Source organism: Oryx dammah, unplaced genomic scaffold (assembly GCF_014754425.2).
Source record: "Oryx dammah isolate SB20612 unplaced genomic scaffold, SCBI_Odam_1.1 HiC_scaffold_13, whole genome shotgun sequence".
Lineage (NCBI taxonomy): Eukaryota > Metazoa > Chordata > Mammalia > Artiodactyla > Bovidae > Oryx > Oryx dammah.
In genome coordinates, this window is record NW_024070197.1 from 3,206,165 (window position 1) to 3,225,879 (window position 19,715).

Below are 19,715 nucleotides of genomic sequence, written 5' to 3' on the forward strand. Positions count from 1 at the left end.
CTCAGGGCACGGAGCCCACACTGCCCACACCCTGGGCCTTCTCGGAGAGACTGAACTGCCCAAACCTACATTTTCAGGTGCCAACTGTGAATCCCTGTAGCTACCTTCCTGGGACGTTTGCCTCAGTACCTATACATCAGGAACCCACCCCAATATTATTTCCAGACCCAGAAATCCACTGTGGGGACGGGTGCCTCTGGGGAAAATAGTGATTTAATAAGTTATGGGATAGAAGAAAAAAATATGTACAGGCGGGAGGGTAAGGGGAAACCTCAGATTCTTGAAGACTGATTGGGTTTCTGGAGTAAAAGGTGGGCAGGTCTGTGCCCACCCTTGTTCCTCAGGTGACCAGCATTCTGGAGCCTCATTACTTCCTTTCTTCCTCAGAATTCAGCTTGTTTCCTTGAGACCCTGCCTTCTCCTCCTGCCTCAAGCAAAAACCAAGAGACTCCTGGACCCCCATCCCTTTCCTTCTTCAAGGAACTGGAAATCCAGGATCTGGGCTCGCCCCCTCTCCAGGAAGTAGGAATCTAGGCTGCCGGTCCCCTCTCTTCCTTCAGGGCCCGGGGGTCTGGGACCCCAGCCCTCAGCTGTCCCGGGGCCCCAGGCATCTGGGCTGAAGCAGGGGTGCAAAGTCTGTGTCTAGAAGGGCAGGGGCCTCAGCCCTCCCACAGCTTAGGCCTCTGCAGCAGCTACACTCTCCATCAGCAGGTTCTCGTAGGTGGCCCCCTTCTGAGGCCGCACTGCAGCTGACTGTTGCAGAAACCGCAGGATGCACTGGTGCAGAAAGACATACTGGGCCTGGGGACAGAGCAGGGCGGGGGGCGCCCTCCTGAGCCTCGGCCAGCGCCGCCCGCCCGCCCGCCCGCCTGGCCCGGGGACCCCCTCACCTCAGTCTGCACCATCAGCGGGCGGCTCTCCCGCATCTTCCTCACGTAGCCAAAGGGCCCCACGAGACCCTCGCACTCCAGCTGCCGCAGCAGCACATCCAGGGCAATGAGGGTGCCCGTGCGGCCCACGCCAGCGCTAGGCAGGGACAAGGAGGTGTCAGGCCATGGGGGCGCCGGGAGCCCCCGCTGACTGGAGAGCTCCGTCTTTGGGGTACCCAGAGGTCAGGTATTTAGCGGGCCTATTCTGGAGGCTACCGTATAAGTGGGGGTTGCTTAAGTAGGAAGTAAGAACTGATGACTGCGCACAGTTCTATCTGCGAGGCCCCGTTCTGGGTGCCTCATGTCCTCTGTGCACTTCTCCCACCCCTCAGAAGTCGGAACTGTCAGCTGAGCGTGTCTGTTTTACAGAGAGGGCAATGTGGCTGAGTGAGGTGAAGTCCACTGTCCCAGGACACTCAGCTAGTAAGTGACCAGCTGGGGTTCATACAGAGCAGATGAGCTCCCAAGTAAGTCATTTTTCTTTAAACATAAAATGAACCATTTTTATTTTATTATGATTATTATTGTTGCCAAGCGGTGAGAGTTGTGGGGTCTTAGCTCCCCCACCAGGGAATGAACCCGGCTCTTGGCAGTGAAAAACACTGTGTCCTAACCACTGGACCACCCGGAGTTTCCCCAAGGAGGTGTTTTAAACGTTTCTTAAGACCTCTGGCCGTTTCCTCCTCTTGTCCTTCACCTGTTCCTCCCTACCCATGCCGCCTCCTTTCTTTCTTTCTTTTCCCTCCTTTCCCATCCCTTCATCTTCATCCTCATTCGCAACCTGCACCACCACGCCTTCGCCTCCTGCCTCCATCTCCTGCACGCCTTCCCGGTCTCCTCCGCCTCCTCCACAAGTCCCCTGAGGACCCAAGGGGCCGGATTCCGAGGCGCAGGGCGGGGGTCCGGGCCCCTCCTCACCTGCAGTGCACGATCGGAGGCCCGCCCCCCACCGTCTGGTCCAGCCACTGCCGGAGCATCCTCCAGAAGGCCAGCAAGGGGTCTGGGGAGTGGGGCACGCCGTGGTCTGGCCAAGACACGTAGTGGAACTGACGCACGGGCAAAGTCTTCTGCTGTTGCACCTAGGGGCAGGGGTCGAGGGGACCCAGTCCGGGGCCTGTTTCTGATGGGTGGGGGCACCGCTGGGGCACACGGAGGTCCCCGGTGGGAGCGATGGAAACCGCGACTTCCGGGGGAGCTCTGGGGAGGGGCCGCCGCGGGGGAGGAACTGCCAGTCGAGGGGGGCGGGGCTTACATGGCGGAGCTTCAGGTTCCGGACCGCCCAGTTCTCCGCCACCTCCTCCCCCACCAGCGTCACCTGCAGGGGCCCGTGGGTGCAGGGCTGGGCGTCCAGAGGCCAGTAATGCTCACACTTCACCTGGGGGGAGACGGGTGGGTCAGACTACAGGAGGCTGCGGAGAACCTCCCCTGGAGCGCCCCCGCGGGTGGCTCTGGGTTTCAGCATCGGGGCCGCGGCCCCGGCCCGGGAACCAAGTGGAGAGCCCCCCCAGCCAGGAGGACCGCCCCTTCCTCAGTCTTCCAGAGCAGCTTCACCCCACAGGAGGCCCAGTGGGTGGGCTGGGGCAGGCGGGAGGGGTGGGGTCGTGCTGGGAACCCCCGAGGTTGGGTCAGGGTCCACCCCGGGACCGGTGTCTGGGGCAGGATCACAGGCTGCAGCCTGGAGGGCGCCCCCCCCCGGGGGGGCCCGGGGCTCCCCTCACCCGGCCGGACTCCACGCAGTTGGTCAGCATGACCAGGGTGTGGCTCTGCTGCTCCCAGACCAGGCGCCAGAAGTCGCCCACGGTCTGTGGCAGGGGCCCCTGGGCCGCAATGAACTCCCGGGGACTCCAGAGACCCTGGAGGGAGGCAGGCGGGTCAGGGCCCCCCTGTCCCCGGCCCTTACCTTCCGAGGCTCCCGAGCCCAGGCTGACCCCAGCCTTACGGGGATGAAGCTGGCGTTGATGTACTCAGAGCCCGGCTGTCCGAGGAGGGCCCGCAGGGGCACTCGGGACCAGTCGTCTAAGGAGAGACGCCGGCGTTAGCGAAGCTGAGGGAGCGGGGAAAGAGGGGAAGGTGGGGACCGGCGGACACAGGGAGCTGGGACGGAGCGAGGGACCCCGTCGGGAGGAGCCGGCCGAGGGGCTCCCCGCTCACGGGGGCAGGAGCTTTGTCTCTGGAGGGGAGCAAGGGACGAGGGTGTTAGGACGACGTCGCAGGCGAGAACGCGGGAGACTCGAGACTCACAGGGCAGCACGTTCCTGTAGCGGTTCTTGGCGCTGTTCTCTGGGGCTGAGGCCACCATCTGGGACTGGCCGTGGTCCTCCAGGGCCAGTTGCTGGGTGGGGAGGAAGGGGCGGGTGCACGGGCGCTGGGTTTCCTCGGCCCAGCCCCACCCGGGGCCAGCCGCGTGGCACCACCCCACTCACCCCGTGCCCCCGGGAGTTCTGCAGCACCCACAGAGATAGGACGCATGTGCCTACCGTTCCCTGGGGGCGTCTGAGACGGCTACGGGGAGGAAAAGGCCCAGGCTGGGGGCAGGCCGGGAGAGAAGGGACCCGGCTACCCGACACCAGTGTGAATCAAAAAGGTGGCCGATGGTGGCTGGGGATTTCTGTGAGCTCAGCCCTGCAGGGACAGGAGGGGCTGGTGGGCACGCGGGGCCGGCTCACCCCACCTGGTACTCCTCGGCAAAGCCACAGTTGCTGTCCCTCTCGTTTCTCCAGACGTGCTCCGCAAAGTCTTCCACCAGGATGTCCCCTGGGAACCTGCGGGGCGGAGAGGAGTGAGTCTTTGAATCGCCTTTAACCGCACGTTCTTGGGATAAAAGGAGAGGGTTTTGCTTTGTTTTCTTTTTTGCACCTCCCCGGGATTTACTTATCTTATAATTGGAACTTTGGACCTTTTATCCTCCTTCACCCAAGTCACTCTCTGCCTCTGGTATCCACCAATGTATTATCTGTATCTATGAGTCTGCGGTTTTATTTAAAAAAAATTTTTTTTTTTTTTACTGTGCCACAAAGCTTGCAGGATCTTAGTTCCCTGACCATGGGCTGAACCCAAGCCTCTGGCAATAAAAGCACTGAGTTCTAATCCCTGGACCGGCAGGGAATTCCCTCAGCCGTTCTTATGATTCCACATGTAAGTGATATCACACAGTATTTGTCCTCCTCTGACTAATCTCACTTAGCATAATGCCCTAAAGGTCCATCCACGGTGTCACAAATGGCATCATTTCATTCCTTTTTTATGGCTCAGTAATATTCCATTGTCTGTATGTTACTTTTTCTTTGTTCATTCATCCACTGATAGACATCTAGGTGTTAGCATATCCTAGCTATGGTGGATACTGCTGCTGTGAACATGGGAGGTGCAGACATCTTTTCAAATTACCGATTTTGCTTCTCATTCATCAAATCTGTCGGCAGGTATGCACCTAAAAGAACTGAAAGCAATGTCTCAGGTATTTGTACACCCATGTTCATAGCTGCATTATTCACAGTAGCTAAAAAGTGACAGCAAACCGAGTGTCCAGTGACAGGTGAATGGATCAAGAAGATGTGGTCTACGTATACAGCGGAATATTACTCATCCTTAAGAAAGAGGGAAATTCTGACTCATAAGGCACCATGGATGAACATGAGGGCCTGATGCTGGGTGAAATGAGCCGGTCACAAGAGGACAAATACAATTCCCACCTATATGAGGCAGCTAGTCATCAAACTCATACAATCAGAAAGTAGAAGGGGGTTTCCAGGGGCTGGGGAGACAGGGGAAATTGGGAGTTAGTGCTTACTGGGTACAGAGTTTCATTTCTGCCAGGTGAAGAGAGTTCTATAGGGAATTCCCCCGGCAGTCCAACGGTTAGGACTCCAGGCTTTGACTGCCAAGGGTGCCAGTTTGATCCCGGACTGGGGAACTAAGATCCTACAAGGCATGCAACTTGGCCTAAATAAACAAAGCCGTGTGTTCTTTTTTTTTAAAGAGTTTTAAAACATTGCACAACAATGGGAGTGGACTTCATGCCACTGAACTGGGCACTTAAAAACAGTCTGCAGTGGTGAATTATAGCTTATCCATCTTTTTACCACGATCAGAATTTGTTTTTTGGCTATGTTGGGTCTTACTTGTGACATGTGGTATCAAGTTCCCTGAGGAGGGATCAAAGCCAGGCCCCCTGCATTGGGAGCACAGTCTTAACCACTGGACCACCAGGGAAGTCCCTTGGGAGTCGTTTTGACTCAGAAAGAAGGAGAGGTGTTCCTTCTGCCCTTTAGGGCCACTGCCCGTCTCTAGGCCCCAATTCCCTGTGGCCCTCCCTGGTTCTTCCCTCTTCCCGTTTGAGTGTGAACACGCTACTCTCACTTTCGTACTGAAAAAGGTAATCCTCTGGGGCTTCCCTGGTGGCTGAGTGGTAAAGAATCTGCCTGCCAACGCAGAGGACAAAGGTTCGATCCCTGGTGCCCGGCAGCAAGAGAAGTCACCGCGTGAGAAGCCTGCGCTCTGCAACCGGAGAAAAGCCTGCAGGGCACCTAAGACCCGGCATAGACAAAAAAACACACAAACAAGTGTCCTTTGAGCTGGTGTGGCTCCGGGTGTTTCTGCTCCTCTCCTTGCAGTGCTGTGAGTACAGTCAGTCCAGACTCAGTTGTGAGTCCCTGGCTGGAGGCTCACCAGTTCAGTTCTCGTTTCGTTTTTTCTTGTTTTTTTTTTTTTTTTTTTAATGTAATTGGTTTTTGGTTTATTTTTACACTTTTCATTTTTATTTATTCATTTGGTCGAGCTTCGTGGCCTGCAGGAGATCCCCGAGCCAGGACTGAACCTGGCCCTGGCGGTGAACCGGCCGCCAGGGAGTTCCCCAGTTCTCCTTCCTGGCGAGCTGACTAAATTGCACACCCTCACCACCGCCGCTTTCAGGATCACACACTCTGGGCTGTCTGCTCAGATCGCCACCAGCGACAGGGAACAGCCCTCGGGGTCCACTGAGGTGATTCCAGTTCAACCTGTTTGGCGTGCATTGCCCACTCGTCCCCATGAAAACCAGGATACAGCCTCTTCCTCAGGGGTCCCCCTGCCTCCCAGCCGACCCTGGGTGTGTGTCTGCGTGGCCCTGCCTGGTGTAACGTGTAACCGCTCGCTGGGACCTGTGAGTGCAGTAAACTGCCTCTGAACGGAGTCTGTCTTCGGATCCAGTGGCCCCATCATACCTACATACACAACGAGATGGATGGAAACACGCCTTTGCCTCCAGTCTTCTCAGGCAGGCCAGTTCTCTGCTTCCCACCCTTCCCCGGCCTGGTGTTTGCACCGCGACTCCAGGGGAACAAGGACCGTTTTCAAAGTCTGATCTGCCTCATCTGCACTTCCGAAGCCTGCATCTCAGGCCGTCCTTCGAGTCAGTGCCCCGCAGCAGCCGGCGCCACTGACGGCACTTTGGCTTTTTCTGGATCCACCCTCTTCTGAGCGCCCGCTCCCAGTTGGCACCACCACCGGCCTCTCTGGCTGCTGCTGCTGCTCCTCCTCGGTGGGCCGCTCACCCTCCATCCATCCTAAAAGGGGGGCGTTCCCGGGAGTCCATCCTCGAGTCCCCCTTTCTCACTGGACACACGCTTCTCATGGGGTTTGACCACTTCTGTAGCTTCACCTTTGTCTACAGTTTCTAAATCTCCAGTCCCTACTTCTCCCCGTCCTGAGCTTCAGACCTGTTTCCCACCAGCCTCCAGGAATCTATCTCCACCTGCGAGTCCCCGAGGGTCGTCGCTGGAACATGCAAACACGCGCACCGAGATTGAGAATGGCAAAATGCTTGACGTGTAGGCGGACTTGGAATCCAGTGGGGGCAGAGATTTGTCGCAGGTGCCGTGTAATGGACACAGGGTAGGGAGGGGAGAGGTCAGAGGGTGACTGGGGCGGGATGCTGGCCAGGACAGATTCTACGGCGAAGGAGAAACTGGGCGTCATCGCCCCGATACCTGTATTTACTCATCATCAGGCACCCACCTCTGGTGGCCATCCCCTCTTTCTTTTTGTGCCCACGAGCCCCATGGACAGCAAGGGGATCAAACCAGTCCATCCTAAAAGAAATCAACCCTGAATATTCACTGGAAGGACTGATGCTGAAGCTGAAGCTCCAGTACTTTGGCCACCTGATGTGAAGAGCTGACTCGTTGGAAAAGCCCCTGATGCTGGGAAAGACTGAAGGCAGGAGGAGAAGGGGACGACAGAGGATGAGATGGTGGGATGGCATCACCGACTCGATGCACATGAGTTTGAGCAAGCTCTTGGATATAGTGAAGGACAGGGGAGCCTGGCGTGCTGCGGTCCACGGGGTGCAGTCCACTCAGCAACTGAACAACCTCCCAGCTGGCCTGCCAGCTTTCCTTAACTCCTTGCCTTGACGCTCCTCTGTTAATCCCTGGGGACTGTTCTAACACAGAGATTTAATGACGATTGGCCCAGAGTGAAGATATTTGCACAAATGTTCTCCTGAACTGCAGAACTTTATCCAATGGCTTGTTCATCTTCGTCTTCACCCGCACATCCAACAAGCATTTCAAACTCAATGTGTCCACCACTGAGCTCCTGACACTTTTCCCCCAAACCTGCCCCCACCGTAGACATTCCGCCTCAAGTCATGGCGATTCCAGCCTTCCTGGGGCTCAGGCTAAATGCCTTGGGGTCACTCTTGAGCCCTCTCTGAGTTCCACACCAACACATCCAATCTTTAACCAGATCTGCTGTTTAAACACTCAGATGACATCTTGAATCTGATTCCCTCTAACCATTTCCTGCTCTGAGACTTAACGATGTCTGTATTATTAAACACATTTTGCTGCTTCCCTGCTTTTTGCCTTTGCTTCTTAACTGTATCACGGGTCTACTCAAAAGCTTCCAAACACTCTGATCTCCGGATAAAATGCAGTCTTCACTCTTATCTGACGCCACCTGGTACCTCTCCAGCCTCACTTCCTACCTGCCTCCCTTCACCCACACTCTGCTCAGCCTCAGAGACACGCCTCATTCTCCCAACACCCCAAGAGGGTGACTGCTTCAGGGCCTCCGCCTGGAATGTCTTTTCCCAGGTGGGCACAGGGCTCTTCCCCTCATTTGCTTCAAGTCTGTCCTCAAATGGCTTTCTCTTAGTCATCTGCTCAGTGAGGCTTCTCCTGGACACCCTATTTAAAATGTTCCCCTACTCTTGTTAGCCCTCTCTCTCGCTTTATCTGTCTCCACGTAACCATCACGGCCTTCATCAACTTGTTCTGCTTCCTGTGTGCTCGTGTGTTTGCTTTTGGTTGTGCCTCGAGGCTTGAAGGATCTTAGATCCCCAACCAGGGGTCTAACCCGTGTGCCCTGCAGTAGAAGCCTGGAGTTCCAACCCCCGGACCAGCAGGGAAGTCCTTGTGCTGGAACGTAAGTGCCACAAGGGCAGGAATCTTTGTTTCTGTCGCTGTTTCCGACAACGCTTCATGGGGGTTCAGTGGTCGCGCTGTTGGATGAATGAGCGGGGGTCCCAGAGCGGAGGCTGAAAGGGGTTCCGTAGCCACCGGCCCGGAGCGCTTAGGGAGCTGGCAGCGGTGGAGGTGTGATGGCCCCTGCCAGTGGGTGCCCTGGTCCTGCCCTCTGACCTGTCCTGTGACCAGCTGGATTTGACCCGACATCGAGTCTCTGGTGCTCCCCAGACCCGCTCACCTGCTCTCCAGATCCTTGGGTGCGGGTTTCTTCTCCCTCTTTCTACGCCTGGGAAAAGGACAAGGGGAGGAAAAGGCTCGGGGAATGAGGCTGGAGCAGGGGTCCCGGTCTGTCCCCCGGGCCGCCCTCCAGGTGCCCCGTGAGCCCTGTGTGTTGGAGTCTCACCTCCTCTTCAGGAAGAAGAGCAGCAGGCCCACCAGGATGAGTAACAGGAGGATGCTGAGCACGGCTCCGGCGATGACCCCTGGGGAAGGCAGGGTGGGGGCTGTTAGAGCCCGATGCTGCGTCCCTGCCGTCCCGAGCCCCCCAGACTCAGATCAGAGGCCCACGGGGCAGACTCGAGGGCAGAAGAGGGAGAAGAGAACACCCCCCCACCGCCCACCGACCCAACCTTGCCCCACAGCTTCTTAGTTCCCGAGTTGCTGATCAAAAGTCATCACTTGCTCGGGGCCTTCCCTGGGGGCTCCGTGGTAAGACTCCGGGGGACACAGGTTCGATCCCTGGTCCGGGAAGACTCCACAGGCCTCGAAGCAACTAAGCCCATGTGCCATGACCACTGAGCCTGTGCTCCAGAGCCCGGGAGCTGCAACTCCTGAGCCCGTGCTCCTGAAGCCCGCACACCCCGGAGCCTGTGCTCTGCAACATGACATGCCACCTCAGCGAGAAACTGGTGCACCCCAGCTAGAGAGGAGCCCCACCCCTCCACAACTGGAGAAAAACCCTTGCAGCGACCAAGACCCAGCACAGCCAAAAGCAAATAATTAATTTTTTAAAAAGCAACAAAGCACTGATACACATCAGAACACTGGATAAGCCTCAAAATCATTACACTAAGTGAGAGAAACCAGTCACAAAGGACCACATACTGTGTGACTGTATTTCTAGGAAAGATCCAGAAGAGGCAAATCTAGAGAGACAGGTGTAGATTAGAGATCGTCAACGGCTGGTTGGTGGAGGACTGGGGATGTCGGGGGTGACGGTGGGGGACTGGGGAAGTCGGGGGGTAACAGCCTTAAAGGAGACTCTTGAGAGTCCTGTGAACAGCAAGGAGAGCAAACCAGTCCATCCTAAAGGAAATCAACCCTGAGTATTCATTGGAAGGATTGACGCTGAAGCTAAAGCTGCAATATTTTGGCCACCTGATGCGAAGAGCCAACTCACTGGAAAAGGCCCTGATGCTGGGAAAGATTGAGGGCAAGAGGAGAAGGGGACGACAGAGGATGAGATGGTTGGATGGCATCACCAGCTCAATGGACATGAATGTGGATAAACTCTGGGAGTTGGTGACGGACAAGGAGGCCTGGCGTGCGACAAGGAGGCCTGGCGTGCTGAGGTCCACAGGGTCGCAAAGAGTCGGACATGACTGAGCGACCGAACAACAACAAGGCTTAAGGGGACAACTTTTCTTTTCTTTATGGGATGATGAAAACGTTCTAAAACCAGTGGCAACGATTGCTGCAAATACTGCAAATATGCAGCAGCCATTGGGTTGTACCCTTTCAGTGGGTGAACTGTTTTTATGTTATAGGAATTACATCTCAACAGAGCTGTTTTAAAGAAAGCAGCAAACAAAACACAAGCAAAGAGGACCCCCTGGGTCGGTGGGCCTGCCTCAGAGCAGGGCCTGAAGGGGTGGAGAAAGCCACGAGTTCCCCGTCCCTGGGACCCCACTCACCCGCGCGCCCACTCTCCGCGTGGCAGACCACCGAGGCAGACGGGGCCCTCATTTCATCCCAGACGGTCGTGATGGTGGCTGAGTAGGACTGAGCCGGCCTGAGTAATGACACCTTCACGGCATCCCCGCAGGAGGAGTTGTTCTGGGGGCCCGGCTGCCCCCCGACCTCCAGTTCAAAGGCCTCGTAGCCTCCCTGCGGGCAGGACCAGGCCAGGATGACCTCGCGGCCCCCGGAGGTGATGACACAGGAGGTGATGTTGGCAGGATCTGGGGCTGTGTGCAGGAGGATGAGAGGTGTCAGGAGGCTCCATCGGGGGGGACTTCCCACTGCCCCGCTCCCCACCAGTCAGGCCAGTTCTCTGAGAACCAGCGCGTCCTTTCCGTCCCCCAAACCAGAATACCTCTTCACCCCTCATTCTCTGTCGTCCACACGGGGACAGGCCACAGGTCTCCATAGACTACAACTCCCATGAGCCCTTTGACTGTCTGTGTCACTGCAACACATGACATCATGACCCCATGGCCTGATGGGATTTGGAGTCCGCTCACCTCTCACTGTTCCCCAGGCCCGACCTAAGCCCCCCACCATGTTAAAAGGAGCCCCATCTCACCCGTGGACGCATTGAGGCTCTGTTTGTAACCGTGTACACGGTTGCTCTCAGCCCACACGTTGAAGCGGTACCAAGTCCCGGGCGCCAGAGCCTCCACCGTATAGCGAGTCCCATTGGTCCTGCCCGTCTGGTTGTCCTGGTGTCCTTGGGGACCTCGGTTCCTCTGGAGATGTCCTCTGCTGGCCCAATGGACCCAGTATACATAGAACTGGGACCGTGGGTCTGCAGGGGCCTCCCACTGCAGGGTGATGAAGCTGTTGGTCTGATTTTGCTTCTGCAGGGCTATAACCTCGCTGGGAGCTGAGAAGTGAGGATAGAGACTGAAGGGGCTGGATCCCCAAGGACCCCTCCCCTCCGCCCCACACCCATGGTGCCCCAGTGTCCTCCTCCTCAAAGCAAAGTGGAAGTACCTAGGCATGGGAAGGAGTCTACTTGCTAAGGAGTGTGGACCACAGAAACGTGGCCAGAGGTGGGGGGTCGGGATTGTTCAGGCCCTCTGTCTGGGGTCTGCAGCCCTGAGTCCCACCCATCACCATACCCTACACTGTCTGTCACAAGCTGCCCCAGGGACAGAACCTTCTCACTTCCAGACATATCAGCTTTCCAGATGGAGCTGTTGACTCTGGTCTTTCTGGTTTGTGCGTGTGTGTCTCACGGGTGTGCTCAAGTCGTGTCCGATTCTGTGACCCCATGGACTGTAGCCCACCAGGCTCCTCTGTCCATGGAATTTCCCAGCTAAGAATACTGGAGTGGGTTGCCATTTCCTTCTCCAGGGCATCTTCCCGACCCAGGGATGGAACCCGAGTCTCTTGTGTATCCTGCACTGGCAGGTGGGTTCTTTGCCACTGGCACCGCTGTAATTAGTAAATTAGCTAATCGTGGTGGCGGCACTGGGTCTCCGTGGCGGCGAGCAGGCTTCCCCTATTTGCAGCGAGTGGGGTCTACTCTCCGCTGCAGTGTGCAGGCTTCTCTCTGTGCTGGCTTCTCTTCTTGTAGGGCATGTATTCTTTCTTCATCGCCTGCTTGTTGTGGCCCAAAGGGACCCTGGGCGAGGGAGGGTGCCACGTTCTCCTGTCAACTCTCCACCACCATCTGTCACCTCCCATTAAAACAAACAAAAACAATATGAATAGTGGCTGCCTCTCACCTGTGCTGGCATTGAGAGGCACCCATGAGCTATTGAGTCCATCTTTTACTGCGTTCACGGAGAATTCGTACAAGGTCCCGGCTTCAAGTCCTTCCACTGTGAAGCTGGTATTTGCTGTGCTTTGAGACCCAGTTGTATTACCGTCATCAGTCCACTGGACCCAGTAGTACTCAGGCTCAGGGCCTTCAGGCGCCTTCCAGCTCAGGGTGATGGAGCTGTTGTTCTGAGCCTCCACAGTCAGGCTCCTGACGGGGTTGGGGGCTGAGAGGTTAGGAAGAAGGATTTGGAGTGAGCAGGGGAGCACGGGAGGAGAAAGTCACAGGGTGTGTCTGACCCTCAGGGTGAGCTCCCAGGCCTGCCTCAGTGACAGGCCGGAAGACAGATGTGGGCGCATGGCCCCGATCAGTGCCTCCTGAGCCTCAGCGTGCACGTGCATCCCTGGGGGTCTCCTTGCAGTCGGGTTCTGACTCAGGGGCCCAGGGTGGGACGGAGGCTCTGCACACACAGTCAGCTCTCGGGGGCCGCTGCCCACGCACAGACCACACTTGAGTGACAAGGATCTAGAGCTGTGCTTTCCGGTAGGATTTCTGCAACAATGCTGGTCCAGGCCTACACAGCCGGCTTCCTGGCAGAGGCTGGGGGCTGAGAACTGGGAGGAGGGTCTGGTGCGAGCAGGAGAGTCCTGTCCCTTCTACCACCCCCCGCTCCTGCCCCATGTCCAGAAAGGACCGTTCCCATGGGCATCTGCCGTGGCCACTTGGTCCTCCATGGAGACACCCCCGCGCCACCACCACCACAAAGCTCATGGGCGTCGAGGTGCAGTGGCTTTGCGTGGGCTGTGAACTCAGGCAGAGGTCACTCACCTGCCGCCCTGGCCCCTGTCCAGCTGCACAGGCCCTGGAGACAGCCCAGAGGGGAGAATCAGACTCTGAGGCTCACCTCGCTTCACCTCAGGTGAGACGGCCGGCCAGTGACCCTCCCCGAGTGCCCCTGGCCCCTGTGAGTCAGCGCTCCCAGAGGGCAGGAACAGGGCACCACACCTCCTCCCCAAGGCTGGGCCCCGACAAAGGTCAGCCCCACAACCTTCCCTTGTCTGCTCTGGGTGTGTGTGTGTGTGTTGGGGGTGGGGGTGGGGGGGCTGGTGAGGCAGGGACAGGACTCCAGGGATCCAGGAGCTGGGGTTGGCTTCAAGCATAAGGTGCTGAGATAAACTGAATGGTTTCACTTCCTGAAAAATATGGCCTTGGAAGATTAAGGGCAGGGATCAACAGACTGAGAATGAAGTAAGAGATTGAGGCTGGGAACCAGGAAACTGTCACCCAATCTGAGGGAAGAGGCTGGGGCCTGGACCCGGCAATCTGAGGGACAAGGGGCTGGGGGTCTGCACCCCGGGGTTTCAGAGAGAAAGGGCTGAGGATCTGGAAGTCTTGGGTCTGAGGGAGGAGGGGATGGGGGGCCTGGACTCCTGGGTCTGAGGAGGGAGGACCTGGGCCTGACTCCCTTCTCTTTATAAAATACCTGAGTCTTGCCAATAACAGCAAGCAGACACAGCAGGATCTTGAGAGACCAGGTGTATGTAAGCCTCCCTAGGAACCTCGCCCAATCCGGAAGCCCAGAGAAGGGTAAGCCCCGCCCCCCGCGGGGCCGGCCTTCTGGGACCCCAGCATCCCTTCCCCTCCCACCCGGGGTCTGGGGGACTCACCAGCAGCAGCAGGCTCCCCCAGGCCCGGAGGCTCCCGCCAGCCCCGGTCATGTCTGTGGACGCTGCCGAGGGACCCAGGTGTCCCAGCCCCGGGACCTTCCACCTGCTGGACTTTACACGCAAGAATTCCCCTCTCCCAGTCCGACGTGAGGCCACAGGTCAGGGCAGAAAGGGAGGAGGAGGAAGTGTAGGCTGGTAGCCTGAGGTCCGCCCCGCCCCGCAGCCTCGGTCCTCACCTCTGGAAGCTGGGCTCCTCCTGCCTTCGAGGTATCCCCTTTCTGCCCCCAGGTTAAGGCGCCGCTTCTCCCGGCCGAGTGAAGGCAAGGCGCGACGGAGATCCCGTGCGTGCCGGGGCGGGATGGCGGCGAGGGGCCGCTCCAGAGCGGGGAGGGAAAGATGCCCACCCCTCAAGTGGACGGTTCAGCACCAGGCCGGCGTCTCATCGCTTGTCCTGCCTTTGGGCTCTGTCTCCCCTGCCCCTGCGAGCTCAGGATGCCCTCAGACCGTCCCTATTCGTAGACTCACGCGCTACCGTTCTACCTGAGCCCAAGAGCATGTGGCTTCAATTCGAAGTGCTCACATTCCAAATCGACGGAACTGGGCACAATCCTTTGCAAATATGTGGTAGGCATAAGGGAGTTCGCATCAAGTCTTGGAACAACGTTCGGCCCTTTGAAGCCATTCGATAAAACTGCAGCCACACTTGCTGTGGGTTCACCCCTAGGCCGCCGGCGTCCAGAAGGGCTTTTCAGAAGGGCTTTGCCTACCTGATCTGCACACACAAGCTGCCCTGATCTCACTTGCGGTCTGAAAGTGAAGAGAGCGGGTGAGGAAGGCTCTCTGGGCAGGGCACGGAAGCGCTGGGCTCCTTCCCCACTTCCTGCCCTGTGTTCCTCTCCCTTCTCCTGTTCCTGAGTGACATCCTAGAAGAAACCAGCAGCAGGCACGTTTCTCTGCATTCTGTGACCTGATCTAGCAAGTTAATCCAACCCGAGGATAGGGTCTTGGGAACATCTGACTTATAGCTGGTTGGTCCGAAGCACAGGGAACCTGGGGCTTGTGACTGGTGTCTGAAGTGTGGGTGGCGGGCGGGAGGGGGTCAGTTTTGTAGGGCTGAGTCCTCAACTTGTGGGAGAATGTCAGCACCGAGTTGATTTGCAGGACGCCCAGCTGGTGTTGGGAGATTTTGCTTGGTGGGTGTGGGGAGCAAGCCCTACGCTGTGATTGCGTGCAGAGGCGTAACTGTTTATCATCATGAAACACTGAAGGATGAGCAAGGTCCTACCTGGAGAATCCCACGGGCAGAGGAGCCTGGCAGGCTACAGTCCATGGGGTCACAATGAGTCAGACACAACTGAGGGGCTAAACAAGCAGCTGGTGATTGCCTTGGGCTGGACGCGATCGGTTTAAGGGATGGGGTCTCTTTTTGGGGTGATGAAAATGCTCTAAGATTGCTAGTTGAACCACGTCTACAGTTTTGAGTGAGCCTTTGGGTGGTAGATGAAGAAAGTGAAAGTGTTGGTCACTCAGTCATGTCTGACTCTTTGTGACCCCATGGACTGTAGCCCACACTCCAGGCTCCTCTGTCCATGGGATTCTCCAGGCAAGAGTACTGGAGTGGATTGCCATTTCCTTCTCCAGGGGATCCTCCTGACCCAGGGATCAAAACTGGGTCTCCAGCACCGGAGGCAGATTCTTTATAGTCTGAGCCACCCAGGGAAGCCTGAGAGTATCCCAGTAAAGCTGCCATCATAACATTTTTTTTTTTCAGGAATTGGATACAAATGCCTTCAGACAGATCATGGTCACAGCAGTGACCCCAGACAACAATGCTGTATTATAAATTACAAGGCTGCTAAGAGACTAGATCTTAATTGGCCCCACCACAATAAAGCAACAGTCGTCGTGTGATGACTCAAGAGGTGTTAGCTAACATTCCCCGGGTACTCATGCTGTGACATATCCATGTATCAGATCAACACTAGTGTGCCTTAAAGGTACACAGTTATGTCACCCCTATCTCAGTTTCAAAAAACAGAACATGGGGTTCAGACAGATGGAGGCTGGAAATACTGCTCCTTAGCATTTTTCCCTGGGTGGGAGGTTGTTCTGAGGGCCCTTTAGGAGGGGAGAGGATGCTCACTTTATTTGCCCTGCAGTTACTCTGTCGTGAGGTTCCCACTCTCAATGGCTGAGAGTGATGAGGACCTGGGCAGCGTAGGAGGTGGTCCACGACCACCAAGCGGGTGTGTGGCTGAAGGAAGGCACCCTGGCCAACGTGGCACCTGAGACTGTGAAGAGCAGGCACCCGCCGCTGTCAGAGCACCTGCCTCATCTGGCCTGAAGTGGTTCTCTGCGGTGAGTGAGGGGTCCTGGCCTGCAGGTGGGCCAGGGACTGAAAACCAAGCCTGGGTTCTGGGGTGGGGGGATCCTTTAAAGCACATCTTGGATGCAGCAGTGTCCTGCCATGAGAGTCCCTAAAAAAAAGCACAACATGGGTGTAGAAGTCCCCGTCCCCTCTCTGCTATGAGTCCCTAAAAGCATATCATAGCTGTGGAAGTCTCCTCTCTGCTATAAGAGTCCCTAAAAGCACATCATGGTTGTAGAAGTCCCCTCTCTGCCATCAGAGTCCCTAAAGGCACACCATGGCTGCAGAAACAGCAGGGTTTGGAGAGCAGTTCTGTTTTCTGTCCTCACATGCAGAACCAGAGGCTCAAAGGGCAGAGGGCTGCCAAGGTCACAGCCAAGACGAGGGCCGCACCTGGGTTCTTTCTTCTTCAGTACTCCATTCCCACCGTGTGTTTACCTACCCCCTCCTCCAAGCCCCCCGTCTCCTCATCTCCTCAGCCCTCTCCTCTCCTGATACTGGGTGTGATTGCAGTCAGGAAAACTGTGGTCCCCAGAGATGTGCGCAAGTGCTGAGCCCGGGCCTTTATGGATGTCATGTTGTTTAGGAACAGGGTCTTTGGAGATGTCATCAAGTTAAGGATCTCGGGATGACATCGCCCTGGACTTAGGGTGGGCCCTCAATCCAACTACTGGTGTCCCCAGGGGAGGGCAGCCTCAAGCAGGGAGGCTACCACAGGAAGCCTGGCTGGGCTGTCCTGAGCTGGAGGGGCAGGAAGGACCCTCCCCCGAGCATGTCCTGAACGGAGGGCACCCCCACTGACACCTGGGATTTGGGCTTGTGGCCCCTAGAACTGTGAGGTTTAACTTCTGTTAAGTCACCTAGCTTATGGTAATTTCTGACAGCAGCCACAGGAAACTAACATCAGCCAGCTTCCTCCTGACCTCAGCTCAGTAACGTCCTCAACTGGACGACAGACACGATGAATATGATGAATCCCCGCCGCCATCAAAGGGCCCTGGGGAGGGGGGTTACTCCACGCCCCCCACCCCCACCCAAGTCCTGGGCACCAGGGCTGGGCCACCAGCAGCCCGAGGTGGGCAGTTAACATCACTGCGTTGTACACACAAACATGTGTTCCCAAGGGAGGGCCCGCAGCAGCTGTTCAAAGCACAACCCCACGAATGGACTGTCACCGAATCATGGGCTTAAAAGTGGTTAAAATGGTAAATTCTGTGCAAGGGTGGGGAGGGAGGAAAATGACTTATTTGCTGTTATTGTGATCACCTCTCCCCAAATGAACGGTGATGTCGCTGGTCCAACGCCCACTTTACTTTAAGCAACAGGAAAATAAATCAGGGCCATGACAAGCAGAGAGCATCTGGAGTCACAGAAGTAGGCCAGGGGCTGGGGGTACCCAGCGTGGGTCTGGCTGAGGGCCTGGAAATCAGAAGGCAGTGGACTCGGAACTCCAGGAATGGTTTAGTCTCCAGATGAACTGGCACTGGCAGACTGGAGTCTGGGGGCCTCACTCTCACCCCCAAGGCTGTTTCTCTGGCTTCAATGGTCTGGGGGGGTGGGGGGCGGGGCCAGGTCCTTGCAGGGGGAGAGAGGGCGGAGGCCTGCCCACCTCAGCCCCAAGTCAGTGGGACTTGAGCCTGGGGTTCTGGAAGGCCGACAGGGTGATGAGCATCTGGGCGGAGTAGTAGGTGGTCATGACCAGCAGGTGGCCGTGTGGCACACGGTGGGTGAAGGTGTTCCAGGCCAGCACGGTGTCCGAAAGCACGAACAGCAGGGCGCCCCAGTGGGCACTCCCGCCCCGGGCCAGGCCCCGCCACAGCATGGCGACCAGGACTATGGAGTAAGCCAGCAGGGGCCAGACCATGTGGGGCGGGACGTGAGGATGCAGGAGCCCGAAGTAGAGGCCGGAAACCAGGAGGAGGGGCAGCAGGAGGCCAGGCTTCAGGGGCGTGAGGCCAAAGGCCCGGAGGTAGAGCAGGTGGGCCAGGCCGAAGGCAGCCATGCCTGCAGGAGACACGGGGGGCGCCTGGTAAAGCGTGCTGCTCTCTGGCTTCACCCTGCCGCCCTCACCCCAAGGGAGAGGGCGGACCCCCAGCGCCAGCTCCCACCCTGGCCAAACCGCCCCGTCTCCCAGGGAGGCCTCCTTGGCCATCCCTTCTTCTGGCCATTGGCCCCCAATCCGCCTCAGGCGCGCACCGCGTTCCATGGGGCTCTGCTCTGAACCGCCTGCGGACAGACACCCCAGCTTGCGGTGGTCCCGGCAGCTGCATGCACCCCGGCTCCTGCACCTGCCAGCCCCCTGGCTGGTACCCACGTCCCGTTTCAGGCGTTACCTTCCCGGTGAGGCTGGCCTCTGGCAGTGTGCTCGAGACCGTGAGCCCTGCACACTCACGTGGCCTCTGGGAACACCACCCGCACCCATGTGGGAGGCGCTCAGTGGGGGCTGGGGTCTGGGTGCGTCTCCTCACGGCCGTGGGCTCCCCAGGGAGTTCTGCTGGGGAGTCATCCCCCCACCATGGCATCCCACCCTCCACCCACTGGGGGAGCGCCCAAGAGGGACAAGGCAACACATCCAGTCACCCGCTCTTACCGTAGAGTAAGGCTTCAGGCCAGATGAGGCAGGCGTCCCCCACGGCCGAGCAAAGCAGGGCCCCTTGCAGGAGCGAGCGGTAGCCCCCGCAGGGGTACGCGGTCCCCAGGAACCCGGCCAGGTAGAAGATGGGCAGGATCTTGAGCAGGGCGCTGACCCAGGACGGCTGGTCCGTGGAGTTCTGGACTAGGAGGTAGATGGCACAGGCGAGGAAGAACGGGAGCAGCCCCAGGCCCACGCGCGGCTGTGGATGCTTTGGAGGTAAGGAGGTCTCTGAGCAGCTGCAATGCAGCCCCACCCCCAGCTCCCGGGACCAGTCCCCCGCTAGAGCCCTCCCGGCCCCTGGGGTCCAGGCCCAGCCCTGCCCGGGGACCCCAGCCATGCTGCCCAGGGCAGCGGGCAGACGCACAGGCACCGGGACGTCCAGGCTCACAGAACCTGCCCCACCTCCGCCCCCGATTCTTCCAGGTCTCTTGGGTTCCCAGGAGCCCAGGCCCGGTCCCCAACTCGGCGGCGCTCACTTGAGCTGAGAAGCGAGGTTTCCGGGGCAGCCCCTCCTTCCGGGCGTCCATGTCGGCCTGCAGCCCCCACAGCGGCCTGCATGTGGGCACTGCTGGCTTTGAGTGTAGTGGGGACGGCGTGTGGTTACACGTTAACTCAGGAGCGTCCTGTGGACTCGGGCTGATAAGAGGCTCAGGGAGATGCTGCCCCACCCTGGGACAGTCCTGCTTGGCACCGCTGATAGCGCCCGCACGACCCCAGGGTATCTCACCCTCCACGGCCCCCGCCTCCAGCTTCCTCTTTGCCTAGGGAGCCAGGCCGCCACGCCCCTCCCACCGGGCTGCGCCTGGCGGCTCAGAGGAGAGAGGGCGCAGAACTCCAAGGGCCGCTCCTCTATGAGCGAGGGGGGAAGGGCGGGGGACGCGAGTCCAGGGACAGGCCGGCGGCGCTCCCACCCCTCGCGCCCCGGGCCTGGCCGTCCCTCAGGAACCCGCCCCGCCCCGCCC

The 19,715-nt window shown here is 58.1% G+C and overlaps 2 protein-coding genes across 3 annotated transcripts; both read right to left on the reverse strand.

Annotated features, from left to right (window-relative positions):
• Nucleotides 1-194: 194 nt before the first annotated feature.
• On the reverse strand, nt 195-12,355 carry PTPRH (protein tyrosine phosphatase receptor type H; the record flags this gene model as incomplete). The annotated part of the gene is made up of 13 exons (XM_040251901.1): nt 195-801; nt 891-1,026; nt 1,848-2,008; nt 2,182-2,304; nt 2,648-2,782; nt 2,869-2,945; nt 3,171-3,261; nt 3,601-3,691; nt 8,616-8,663; nt 8,781-8,859; nt 10,291-10,563; nt 10,902-11,201; nt 12,049-12,355. Coding segments are annotated over 13 exons (1,947 nt in total), but the record flags the coding sequence as incomplete, so codon positions are not given.
• Nucleotides 12,356-17,409: 5,054 nt separating this feature from the next.
• Nucleotides 17,410-19,631, reverse strand: TMEM86B (transmembrane protein 86B). 2 transcript variants are annotated; one of them, XM_040251928.1, is made up of 3 exons: nt 19,230-19,631; nt 18,709-18,961; nt 17,410-18,122 (listed from the first exon to the last, which is right to left on the reverse strand). In XM_040251928.1, the coding sequence occupies exons 1-3, from the start codon at nt 19,278-19,280 to the stop codon at nt 17,740-17,742; spliced, it is 687 nt and encodes a 228-aa protein (XP_040107862.1). In that variant the 5' UTR covers nt 19,281-19,631; the 3' UTR covers nt 17,410-17,739. The 2 variants fall into 2 exon arrangements, with proteins under 2 accessions (XP_040107862.1, XP_040107861.1); XM_040251927.1 differs by lacking the exon at nt 19,230-19,631 and having other exon boundaries at nt 18,709-19,215.
• Between the last annotated feature and the right edge of the window lie 84 nt (nt 19,632-19,715).